At 47.0% G+C, this 13,037-nt stretch overlaps 1 protein-coding gene and 1 long non-coding RNA gene across 2 annotated transcripts; one reads left to right on the top strand and one right to left on the bottom strand.

Annotated features, from left to right (window-relative positions):
- Positions 1–310: 310 nt before the first annotated feature.
- On the bottom strand, positions 311–2,263 carry LOC135270598 (uncharacterized). The gene is made up of 2 exons (XR_010338745.1): positions 1,689–2,263; positions 311–1,197 (listed from the first exon to the last, which is right to left on the bottom strand). It is a non-coding gene; the product is annotated as an uncharacterized LOC135270598 (long non-coding RNA).
- Positions 2,264–7,571: 5,308 nt separating this feature from the next.
- On the top strand, positions 7,572–8,401 carry LOC105712741 (small ribosomal subunit protein eS6). Its single transcript, XM_012445957.3, has one exon. It carries the CDS (start codon positions 7,613–7,615, stop codon positions 8,360–8,362), a length of 750 nt encoding a protein of 249 aa, XP_012301380.2. The 5' UTR covers positions 7,572–7,612; the 3' UTR covers positions 8,363–8,401.
- The last annotated feature ends 4,636 nt before the right edge of the window (positions 8,402–13,037 follow it).

Below are 13,037 nucleotides of genomic sequence, written 5' to 3' on the forward strand. Positions count from 1 at the left end.
GGTCACATTTACATAATAAAAGATTAAGGTGGGATGGCCAGTTTCTTCTCCAGCTATGTAAATGGCACACCTGGTCAAACTAATCCCTTGCACCCTATGTAAATCAAACAGCACCTCCTCAAGCCTCTCTATAAAATGGATCGAATCCCACCCCCAACCCAGAAACCCTCTTGGGCACTCTCTCTCTTCCTTTTTTTGTCTATTAAACTTTCTGCTCCTTAATCTACTCTATGTGTGCGTGTCTGTATTGTTACTCTTCACAGTGAGAGATGAACCTAGGGTATTTACTCAGACAAGGAAGCCACTGCAATACCACAGAAATACAAAAGATTATTCAAGGCTGCTATAAACACCTTACATGCATAAACTAGAAAACCTAGAGGAGATGGTTAAGTTCCTGGAAATATACAACACTCCTAGATTAAACTAGGAAGATATAGAATCTCTCAACAGACCAACAACAAGCAGCAAGATTGAAATGGTAATTTAAAAAAAATTGCCAACCAAAAAAAGTCCAGAACCAGATGGATTCACAGTTGAATTCTATCAGTTATTCAAAGAAGAACTGGTAGCAACCCTATTGACACTATTCCTTTCAAATTCTGTATCATGTTTTTGATTTCTTTAAGTAGGACTTCACTTTTCTCTGATGCCTCCTTGATTAATTTAATAATCAACCTTCTGAATTCTTTTTCTGGCAATTCAGAGATTTCATCTTGTTTGGATCCATTGCTGGTAAGCTGGTATGATCTTTTGGGGGTGTTAAAGAACCTTGTTTTGTCGTATTACCAAAATTGTTTTTCTGGTTCTTTGTCATTTAGGTAGACTATTTCAGAGGGAAGCTCTGGAATTCAAGGGCTGCTGTTCAGCTTCTTTTTTCCCATGGGGTGCTCCCTTGATGTGGTATTCTCCCCCTTCCCCTAGGAATGGGGCTTCCTGAGAGTGGAACTGTAGTGATTGTTTCTGTTCTTCTGGGTCTAGACACCCAGTGGAGATACCGGGCTGTGGGCTGGTACTAGGGAGTGTCTGTAGAGTCCTGTGATGTGATCCATCTTCAGGTATTGCAGCCATGGATACCAGCACCTGCTCCTATGGAGGTAGTAGGGGAGTGAAGTGGACTCTGTGAGGGTCCTTGGTTTTGTGTTGGTTGGCCTCCAGCCAGGAGGTGGTGCTTTCAAGAGGACATCAGCTTCAGTCCTACAAAGAGAATGCAAATTTACCTTAGGGACACCTGGTTAAGATGGTGGACAGGGCCAGAGAGCTCCCAAGAGATTATGACCTTTGTCTTTGGCTACCAGGGTGGGTAGCCCCGGTAGCTAAAGACGAAGACAAGACCACAAGGTTGAGGGGGCGACAGGAGGAATATGCATTTCTGAGCTCAGCCTGTCCTTGGGCAGGGCTTGCTGCAGCTGCTGTGGGGGGTGGGGGTGTGCTTCCTAGTCCAATGAAGTTATACTCCCAGGGGAATTATGGCTGCCTCTGCTGAGTCATACAGGTTGCCGTGGAAGTGGGGGAAAGCTAGCAGTCACAGGTCTCACCCTGCTCCCATGCAGCCTGCGGTTCTAAAGGCCAGTCTCACTCCCATCGTGCCCCCACAACAGTACTGAGTCTATTTCCAGGCCAGTGCCCAGGGCTGAGAACTTGCCCTAGACCATGAACCTCCCTGCTGAGAAAACAAGCAGACTCACAGTTATTTTGCATCTCAAGGAGCCTGCAGGAGTGATCCAGTTCCTTCAAAGGGTCTGTGGATTCTCTCGGCTTTTCTGGTATGTTCCTGCAGTAGCTCTTGGGGCAAAAGTTGAGGATGTGAGTCTCCACACACTGCTCTGTTAATCTGAGCAGAAGCTGCAAGCTAGTCCTGCCTCCTATCTGCTATCTTTATCTCAGTATTCTTGCAATTCTATTTTTAAATTCTCTAGCTTTTTATCTTTTTTTTTACCTTTCCTCCATTTTCTTGGACATTTTCATTATAATTAATGGAAGTCTCTCATTTCTGAAACACCTGTGGGTCTATTTCCATTGTCTGCCTTTTCTCTTGATTTTTAGTCATTTGGCCCATTTTTTTGTTTGTGTTTTGTTTTGTTTTTAGCATGTCTCATACTTCTCTATAGATGACATACATTTTGGATGAAAACTTGGAAAGTCTCTGGGTGATGTTGTATTCATCCAGAAAGAGAGGATTAAGTTGTCTTTTGGAAGACAGGGTACCAAACCTTACTCCTGTCAAGGTTTGGGTTTATGCCATGTTTTGGCTGGTGTGGTTCATTTTTATCCTAGCACATATCTCTTATTCCTAGGATATGACCCTCTCTCCTAGAGTATGACCCTTCTGGGACTCAGCAGAACACCTACACATTTACCAAGGTCTCTCTACCTTGATAGAACGTGAATTCTAATTTGTCTCCCCAACACTTTAAGTCTACTAAAATTTGCATAGTTCTTTAGCTTGATAGGCTAAAAGTAGGCCATAGGCTGGGCGAGGTGACTCATACCTGTAACCCCAACACTTTAGGAGGCCAAGGCTGGAGGATTGCTTGAGCCCAGGACTTCAAGCCCAGTCAGGAAAACATAGTGAGACCTCATCTCTACAAAATATAAGCAATGTTAGCCAGGCATGGTGGCAAGTGCCCATAGTCCCAGCTACTTGGGAGGTTGATGTGGAAGGATGGCTTGAATCCAGGAGGTTGAGGGAGGCTGCAGTGAGCCAAGATCACAGCACTGCACTCCAGCCTGGGCAACAAGCAAGACCCTGTCTCAAAAAAAAAAAAAAAAATCAACAAAGTCAGAGGAATTTATATGCAATTGTCAGGCTCCTTCTGTCTTGTTTCCTACCTCCTGGAATTTTCCTTCTTAATTTCCAGCTGACCTTTGTATTCTCAGTCTGGTAAGACTGATGCTTTCTGCTTGATCCCTATTCCCTCAAGTAACAATGTGTGAAATGTCCCTAGGGAAAAAGCAAAGGTAAATGTGGAACTCACTATACATTATTCCCTTTTCTCCAGGATCATACCTCCTCAATTCTAAGCTGTATTGGTTGTTCTCAAAGGCCTTCAAATAGTTGTTTAATACATTTTGTCCAACTTTGATAGTTGTTTTTGGCAGAAGGATTAGTCTGACACAATCTGCTATAGTGGCCAGAGGTGTAAGTTTTATTCAGTCCAATTCTGATACCAGATTAGAAAGAACTACAGTAGGCCCAACTGGCCCAGCTGCTTTGAGATGAAGCGCAGACTCTTAGACATTTATGACATCAGATCCACATCTTGAATTAGGGCTCCCTATTTTCTTTTCCATTTCTTTATTCTTTTAATTTTCAAACTTTCCTTAGGTTCCAACTGTGACTGATAAATTGGTAATAGACTTCCCTCCCCACTGTAAACAACCATAAAACTCGATGAAATATTTATAGCCAGTGATCACAGGCATTGAACATCAAATAGCTTTTGTCCTTGAGGGAAGGGAAACACAAAGTGAACTTCATATTTACCAAAGTGCTTTGCCTGGGATACTTTCCAAACCATGGCACAGGGAAGTGTTGCCCAGGAAACAATAGCACCAGGCACAGTGGCTCATGTCTGTAATCCCAGCATTTTGGGAGGCTGAGGTGGGAGGATCCCTTGAGGCCAGGAGTTTGAGACCAGCTTGGGCAACATAGCAAGACTCTGTCTCTACAAAAATTAAAAAATTAGCCAGGTATTGTGGTGCATACTTGTAGTCCCAGCTACTCCAGAGGCTTAGGCAGAAGGATCACTTGAGGCCTGGAGGTCGAGGCTGCAGTGAGCCATAATTGTGCCTTCCAGCGAGTGAGATCCTGTCTCCAAGAAGAGAGAGAGAGAGAGAGAGCGAGAGAGCGAGTGAGCAGTGGTCTCACCAAGTGAAGGAAACAAAGATCATAGGTAGCAGATGCTGAGGTGGATAAAATTTGTGGAACAAGGTATCAAAGAAGAAGTCTGTCTAAGCCTCACATGTAGAGCAAGATTCCATAAGGCCTAGTGGATTAAAAACAACAAACGAACAAACACATAAAAACCTCTCTGGGTCTAAGAACTAAGTGGGGATTCCAGAGGGCTCATGATTCTGAGATCTGTTCTGATCAAGCAAAGTGAAAATACTTTGTTGAACACCCTGAGCACTCAGTTAAAAGCCTAGAAATTCCACATCTTAGGAATAGGGCTACTCTATGCCTACAATATGCATTATTTTAGACTTGCCCTAGTAAAGCCTAAAACCAAGCCTCATAGGCTCACATTGAGCCTCTAGTGAATTTACCTTCTAATAAAACAAACTCAACACTCCTTAAACATGATCCAAACTCTAAACAATGAAGTATTCACAATTCCCAATGTACAAACATTACCAAACATATGAAGAAGCAGGAAAATATGATGCATAATCAGGACAAAAAATAATCAACAGAAATAGATCCAGAGGTAACACAGATATTGGAATTAGCAGATGAGGACTTTAAACAGGTATTATAAATATGTTAAATAATTTTAAATTACAAGATGGACATAATAAATGAACAGAGGATCTATCTCAGCAGGGAAATGAAAACTATAAAAATAGCTAAATGAAAATTCTAGAACTGAAAAATACAATATACAAAATGAAAAATTTACTAGATAAACTTCTGAGCAGACTGGATGTGACAGAAGAAAAAATCAATGAACTTAAAGTCAAGACAATGGAAACTATCTAAAAGAAAAAGGACTGAAAAATACAAACACAGCCTCAATAAAGTGACCTTGAAACAGTATCATGCAATCTGATATATACATAAACTTGGAGGCCCAGAAGGAAAGGACAGAAAGAGATTGGGGCAAAAAAAAAAAATTATTTTAAATAGTAACTGAAATTCTGTATTTGATCTAAAAAATTATTAATACACCATCCCAAGAAGCTGAGGTTTTAAAATCTAAACAAGATAAAAACAAGGAAACTACATCTAGGAACATCACAGTCAAAATCTTAAAACCAAATAGAACATTTTAGAAGCTATAAAAGAATACAGACACTCGGCCAGGTGTGGTGGCTCACACCTGTAATCCCAGCATTTTGGGAGGTCGAGGTGGGTAGATCACGAGGTCAGGAGATCAAGACCATCCTGGCTAACATGGTGAAACCCCATCTCTACTAAAAATACAAAAAAATTTGCCGGGAATGGTGGCTTGCACCTGTAGTCCCAGCTACTTGGGAGGCTGAGACAGGAGAATCTCTTGAACCTGGGAGGTGGAGGTTGCAGTGAGCCAAGATTGTGCCACTGCACTCCAGTCTGGGTGACAGAGAGAGACTCCATCTCAAAAAAAAAAGAATGTAGACACATTACATAAGGGAAACAATGATAAGAATCACCATTTATTTCTTACCAAGAGTAATACAAGACAGAAAACAATAGAATTATAAGAATTATATATTAAATATTAAATAATCAATGAGAAAAAAGCAACCTAGTATTCTATATCCCTAGAAGTTATCTTTAAAAGGGGAATGAGAAGCCAGGCATGGTGGCTCACACCTGTAATCCCAGCACTTATGGAGGCCGAGGCAGGTGGATCATTTGAGGTCAGGAGATCGAGACCAGCCTGGCCAACATGGTGAAACCCCGTCTCTACTAAAAATACAAAAATTAGCTGGGCATGGTGGCAGGCGCCTATAATCCTAGCTACTCACGAGGCTAAGGCATAAAAATCACTTGAACCCAGTAGTCGGAGGTTGCAGTGAGCTGAGATCGCCCCACTGCACTTCAGCCTGGGGGATAGAGCAAGAGATCTGCCTCCAAAAAAAAAAGAGGAGGGGGTGGGGAATGAGAAATAAAGATACTTTAGGATTTAAAAAAATGCTGACAGAATTCATTACCAGTCAGTCTGTACTACCGGAAATGTTAAAGGAAGTTCTTAAGGCTGAAGGGAAATAAGCCATATCTCTGCTGAGATGGCTCATTGATACCTGTTGGAAATTCATCTCTAAACGAAAGAACAAGTACTACCAGTAAATCTAACAAGTAAATAGAAAATAGGTTTCCCTTTTTTTTTAAATTACTTAAAAGGCAATTGACTGCTTAAAGCAAAAATAAAGATTATTGGTGTTAGGCTAACAGATCTTCACAAGGACTGTGGAAGCGCCCCATCTCTCTCTGGCTCTGGAACACCATGGTTCTCTGAGGGAGAATGCTTGTGCACCTTCTCTGGGCCAACAATGCTTCATGCTTGAATGCCCAATGTCACAGCTCCGTGTGGTCAGCTTGACTTAATCCTAGATACAGCTACTTCTCAGGGACTGCTGGTCCTAAAGCGTTAGGCGGGGCCATTTCCAACACTGTGTGCACTTCAAGCCCAGATCCACCATTTTTTCTTCGTCTTTCCTGGGATGAGACAGCTTCTTATTTAACTCTCCATGCATAGAAGTTCTCTTATACATTCTGTTAGAGTTCCTGGTTTCTCCTGCAGGAGAGGCAGAGCCTCCACTGTTCCTAAGCAAGCCTACCTTCCCATTAATATGGTGATCTCACAGGCCGCAAACACTGTGATCAGGCATCCTCTTGGTGGAAGCTCAAGTCCTGTCAAGTCCTGTAAAGGTTCTTACCATTGTGGGTGGGTAAGAGAGATGCAAGGTGTGAGGATTTCAGCTCCATTCCCACTGAAAGCTCTGCCTCCAACTCCCCACTGCTGGTCCTGGATCTACACAGCTATGGACCTAGCCTTGGGAGGGGAAGTGAGAAAGAATTTTGATTTTTTTAGGAGCCAAGAAAATAGCCACCCAGGACATGAGGCTGACTCATGGGCCCTGCTCCAATCCATTCTCTCAAGAGCCTCCAGCAACCTCACAGGCCCGGATCTGGCTTTTCCGACTTTAATCCCTGTGGCCCCCTGCACCTGGATTCCCAGACCTCTGGGCCAGCTGGCAGCTACTGGACTCGGCGACATGGCTCTGCCCAACTCTCCCAGCAACACGGGCAGCCAGGCTCACACCAGGTGGCCACAGCTGGTGTCCTATGGCCAGGCCCGGAGGTGAGGTCAGCCTGAACAGTCCCTGCCAACCTGTGACTCAGTCACCACTGGGCAGTGCACTTCACCAAGACCAATCAGTGACTAAAGGAGTTGGCACTGCAGGGGAGAGGGCAATCGTAAGAGATAGAAAGGATGGGGCGAGGAGGATAGACTAGCGACAGGCCTATGCTAGCTGGACTCCTGAGGAGAGCTTTACCACCTCTGCCAACCTGAATCACAGCCCCCATGACCCCTCAGGATCAAGAGACAGAGGCCTAATCTATACCAGTGAGAAAATCATGGGCATCAGGGGTTATGGGGGTCCTCCTGAGAAGAAGAACCAGGAAGACTGCAATTTAAATCTTCGAAGTTATTTCCAAATGAGGCTATCCATTTTAAATGTGTATTATAAAGACTTAAGGCCTGGCACAGTGGTTCACACCTGTAATCCCAGCATTTTGGGAGGCCGAAGTAGCCGGATTGCTTGTGCCCAGGAGTTCAAGACCAGCCTGGGCAACATAGTAAGACCCCATCTCTTTTTAAAAGATGGTAACAATAAATAAAAAAATACATAAGACTCGCCTCTTTTCCGTGGCGCCTGGAAGGCGTATAGCTGCTTCAAGATGAAGCTGAACATCTCCTTCCCGGCCACTGGGTGCCAGAAACTCATTGAAGTGGACGATGAACGCAAACTTCGTACTCTTTATGAGAAGCGTATGGTGACAGAAGTTGCTGCTGACGCTCTGGGTGAAGAATGGAAGGGTTATGTGGTCCGAATCAGTGGTGGGAACGACAAACAAGGTTTCCGCATGAAGCAGGGTGTCTTGACCCACGGCCGTGTCTGCCTGCTACTGAGTAAGGGGCATTCCTGTTACAGACCAAGGAGAACTGGAGAAAGAAAGAGAAAATCAGTTCGTGGTTGCATTGTGGATGCTAATCTGAGCGTTCTCAACTTGGTTATCGTAAAAAAAGGAGAGAAGGATATTCCTGGACTAACTGATACCACCGTGCCTCGTCGCCTGGGGCCCAAAAGAGCTAGCAGAATCCGCAAACTTTTCAATCTCTCTAAAGAAGATGATGTCCACCAGTATGCTGTAAGAAAGCCCTTAAACAAAGAAGGTAAGAAACCTAGGACCAAAGCACCCAAGATTCAGCGTCTTGTTACTCCACGTGTCCTGCAGCACAAACGGCGGCGTATTGCTCTGAAGAAGCAGCGTACTAAGAAAAACAAGGAAGAGGGTGCAGAATATGCTAAACTTTTGGCCAAGAGAATGAAGGAGGCTAAAGAGAAGCGCCAGGAACAAATTGCGAAGAGACACAGACTTTCGTCTCTGAGAGCTTCTACTTCTAAGTCTGAATCCAGTCAGAAATAAGATTTTTTGAGTAACAAATAAATAAGATCAGACTCAAAAAAAAAAAATACATAAGACTTAATAGTTCAACACTCAGGCCTAAAACAGTGCCTGACACACAGGAGGCTCTCAAAAATGTCTGATGAATAAATGAACAAAGCATAAGTAGCAAATGCCGTAATTCTGGAAACACTATTTTCACATTTCTTCCATTTTTATTTTACTGGAAACTTAGAAATATGAAAGTGCTACAAGCTCATTCTAGCTGGTATTTAGAAAAAAAAAAGGAAGAAAGGAAAGGAGAAAGGGAAGAAGCAATATGGAAGCAGCCTGGGCCCCTCCTGCCCTCTGAGTAGCCCTGGATGTCAGCTGTAGAAGGAAGGGCCTCAGGCCTGAGACTGGACTGTCCTGGCCAGGCCACTGTTAAGTTTGAGTTTCTGTGGATGTGTGGGTTGTGGATGTGCTAAAGCTGGGCCATGAGTCCAGGGCCCAGCTGACAGATGAGTGACAGTGTATGTCTGGGGAGCCCCAGTTAACTGGATTTCTGGGCTGCATCCATGCCTGTCTCCTTGTCATCCCTGAATTTTTGCTTGAGCCTTACCTGTACCTCACAGCGGCGTCTCTCGCTCTCTCTCTCTCTGGCTGAGAAGGAAAGGGTTTTATATCCCTGTTTTCGTCCAGACATAGTGATGGTCAGGCCATGGCCAAGACATTCTATATCCAGGGGATAGAATGAGTGCACAATGCAGTTGCTCCGGATCCCTCTGCTGCTCTGCCTGGAGGAGCTGATTTGTAAATGGAGGTACCTTCTCCTCACAGACACCAGGAGGCAAAGCTAAGGGAAGCCTCCAGCTGTCAGGAGAAACTGGAAACCTGAAGACACCTGGGTTGGGCCTCTATTTATGGACTACAGGTAGACTTGGGACATCTGATGCTGGGGGAGACTAGGGGATGGCAGGCAGGCTGCCTGCACCTCTTGGCTTGAATGAGAAGTGGGAGGGGTGAAAGGATTGGGGTCTCCTTGAGGCAGGGGCGAGGCTGTGGTGTTTTTCCAAGCTGCCTTTCTGAGGCCCCAGTTGTGAAAGGCTCCATCACATGGGCCTCACTGCCACCGTGGGCAGCCTGTTCTGTCACTTCCTAGCTGGGGCTGGGCTGAGCCTCCTCTGGCTCTCCCACCTGTCGGCTGCCTTCCCCCTGTGTGAGATGCCACTCCTCCCAACACCCTTCTACTCCCAGGCCTCAGGGCTGGGGCCTCTCTGGGCCCAGCTAGGTAAACCTGTCCCTGCCCTGCTTCCTGGCAGCCCCTTTGTTGGGTCCCAGAGCAGACTGGTTTTCTCCGTGAAAACAGAGACAGAGCAGGTCTGACAGGGGTGCCGATGGGGACTGCAGGTGTGGCTGAGACACATCTGACCCTGGGGTAAAGGGCATGGCACAAAGGCACCAACACAGGGTCTAAAACCCCAGACCTACCACTTGAAACTGTGAGCATGTGGTGGTCACACACCCTCCCCAGGCTCAGTTTCCTTAAAAGAGTTGGTTCTGCTTTTGTGTCTGCCCTGGAATCCGGTTCAGGGCCAGTAACTGGGCAGAGTTACTGGCCAGTTGGCAAAGTCAGCTTTGTCCCTGTTTGGATCCTTGGAGACTGGCCCCCTCCGGAGCCTCCAGCAACTCAGCTCCCAGAGAGGTGTGGCAGCTTGGAGAATCCCCACCACGCCCCCAGGTTAGTTGATGAGGTCTGGGCTGGACACATAGCAGGCACTCAATAAGTGTTTGTTGAGGGATTAAATGGCACAAAACTAGAGCTGGGAAACGCCCTTTGCCACAGGCATGTCCTCCTGTGTGTTCTGCTGAACCAACCACAGCTTCAAGACCAGTTTTGTTGCCTGTTTGACTGAGTCCTGTCCTTCCAAGATATGCTAGGCATCAGCCCCCAGCCCACCTTACAGGCTGTACTGTCTCAGACCTTCCTTTTGGATGTTGCCTAGTGCCCATGCCCCTGGCTGCCTCTACTCCTTCCAGGGCCCTGACCCCTGCCTAGGGTGGGCCTGCCTTAACTCCCTATCACTCTAAGGCCCAGTTCTAGCCCTGCAGGAAGCCCACACAGCCCCCACTATCCAGCTCTGCCCTACTATCGACTGCTTCCTCTCCACCACTAGGGCTCCCGGCCTTGACCAATAGGCTTCTAGGAGAGCAGACCCCAGGGTAGAGCTGGGCCAGACAAGTCACACTGAAACAGGGGCATCTAAAGTTCTCTCTGGCTGCTTGCTAAGGCCCTGGAGTGCTCAGTATTGTGGACTGGGCATTCCAGGAAGAAGGGTCTCTCAAGCAAGGCTTTAGATTCCCTTGGAATCCAGGCTTTTGGTTGGGGAAAGGGCTCTGAGCCTTGAAGGATCGATGTCTTGGCCTCAAGGAGCTGAGTCTGAATGGAGCAGACTCTACCTGGAGACCTGAGGCCACTAGGCCAGGTCTGAGCTAGGTCAGCAGCTGAGCTCTCCGGCTAGCCCCAGCGGCCCCATGGGAAGGTATCCTCAAATATGGGCTGCCGCATTAGCTCCACCCCACCTCCCCACTCAGGGCTACATCAACTCTGGGCACTCTCCTGGACTGTCCTCCAGGTTGACCTTGCCCTTGTTCCTATCCCAATCCTTCCCTCTCATTCTAGGCTCAGGCCCAACAGTATTCCCAAGGGTGTCTGCTTCTGCTGGAGCCTGCCAGCCCTGCCTACCCATTGAGGAAAAAGCACTGTGACCTCCCCTGGCCTTGGACAGACCTGGCTGCACAAAGAAGGCCTGGGCATCATGCCCTGAGCCACTGGGTGTGGCCTCGAAGGCAGCAGGAGCAGAATTCTTCACCTTCCTAAACCCCTTATGCCCGCCCTGCCTCCCTTTGGGTCATGTCCAAGAGGTAAGCTAAGATAATGATTCCTATTAACAGTGGTGTTGTTAATAGCAAATGTTTTCTAATGCCTTCTGTGTGCCAAGTTCTCTGTGGGGTGCTGGAGCAACATAAATAAATAAGAGAGACACAGCCCCTGCCCTTATGGATGCCTTGACCCAGCCCTGAGCAGGACTTGGCATATGGAAAGCACTCAATATGTATTTATGCACAGAAGAAGAATGCATGAAATAAGCAGTCTGGTTATTCCCAGCAGCACAGACGCCTGATGGGTGTACAGTAAATACATGAAGGCCACCAGGTCAGAGGTAAGGTGTGACCTGGCCACAACACATCCCCACCTTGAAGAAGGCTTCCAGACCCTGTGGCTGCCCTAGGACTTGGTACTCCAGCATGATAGGGTCTCAGCAATACAGCAATCTCCCAAGACTAAGGCCATTACAGGGGAAAAGGAAATCTGAGGGCTTCCATAAAGGAGTTTTGGGAGAGTTGGAGAAGCCACAGAATCTGCGGCTTGTCTGACCTGCTGCCTAGAATTCAGGGTACCTTAGGAGTGGGTTCATACTATGGCCCCTAACAAGGGCCATCCCCAAACTCCAGGTACACAGCCTGACCCTGGCATCTTCCCTGTGTGAAGGCACAGTCAGAAGTAAACCTGATGTTTTCTTAAGTCAAGGATGTCATCACGAGCCCATGTGAGGGATGACTGGCCTGGACCTGGATCCTGTATCATTCCAATCTGTCCAGACACTGCACAATGAAATGGGGGAGTTAATGGACCAGATTCTAAAAAATGTCCTCCAGAGTCCCCACCCTGCCTTCACCCCCAACCCTGTAACAGAAGCCTTTGGAAATGGATTACACTACCCAGAGACTGAGGGGCCAGAAAGGTCATATTCAGGAGGACCACTTCACATTCCCCCCAACAGAAGTAAATGGGTAATGAGGGAATTTCAGGATGGAGGCAAGTGTGGGCAGTTTTGAGGGTATAAAACTGGGGGAAGTAAGTAGTGTCGAAAGAGGAGTTTCAGGAGTCCACTGTGGGATGCATTGGGTGGAAGCTTATGCAGACCCTGGAGGATCGCTTCCTCTCAGCAAAGCTCTGCACTGTTTACATTCACTAGGACTCTTGGAGTCCAGTTGAGGGACCTCTGACCACAGGCCGTGCTGTACACCCAGCTCTCAGGACAGCCAGTGAAAGGGATGGCTGCCTCCCACTTTCTACCCCATTTAGTAGGGTATAAGTCCTGGGGAGCTTCTGGCTTACAGACCTCAGAGAGACAACACAGGGACCAGTTCTCCTGCTGGCCCTTCCACCTTTGTCTACTTGGGGTCCAAGTCTGCATAGGGCTGAGCAGAAACCTCCTACACCACAGAGTGATGGAGAACAGCCCAATGGCTGGTGTGCTAATGGATTCAGGCACCCCAAACGCACCACACTCCCATGTAGACACCACTACCACACCACTTGTTTCTCTCCCAGCTGAACAGATAGTAGCATCTTGCCTCCCACAGAGGCACCCACATTCTACCCTGAAGGGCCCCTCCCTTCCTTGGACTGCCCTAGGTTTGTGCCTCTCAAGTAGGCCGCCTCTTTGGGGGTTGCAGAGACCCAGTGGACACATCTCACCCCACCACATGTGAGGAGCCCAAGAACAGGGCCCTTATCACAGCTTGGCTAAAAGGCAACAGAGGTTCGTTATGGATGTGGGCTAAATTAGAGGCCCCCACAGGGTCTGGAGAAGAAATGGTGTCTCCCCGATGTAGCCAGACAGAAGTGCCGGGAGAGCCAGAGGGTGGG

The sequence above is a fragment of the Aotus nancymaae genome, unplaced genomic scaffold (assembly GCF_030222135.1).
Source record: "Aotus nancymaae isolate 86718 unplaced genomic scaffold, 86718_ANA_hifiasm-v0.15.2.pri h1tg000064l_1, whole genome shotgun sequence".
NCBI lineage: Eukaryota > Metazoa > Chordata > Mammalia > Primates > Aotidae > Aotus > Aotus nancymaae.

Coding starts and splice junctions, on each gene's coding strand:
- LOC105712741 (XM_012445957.3), top strand. CDS start 7,613: ATGAAGCTGAACATCTCCTTCCCGGCCACTGGGTGCCAGAAACTCATT.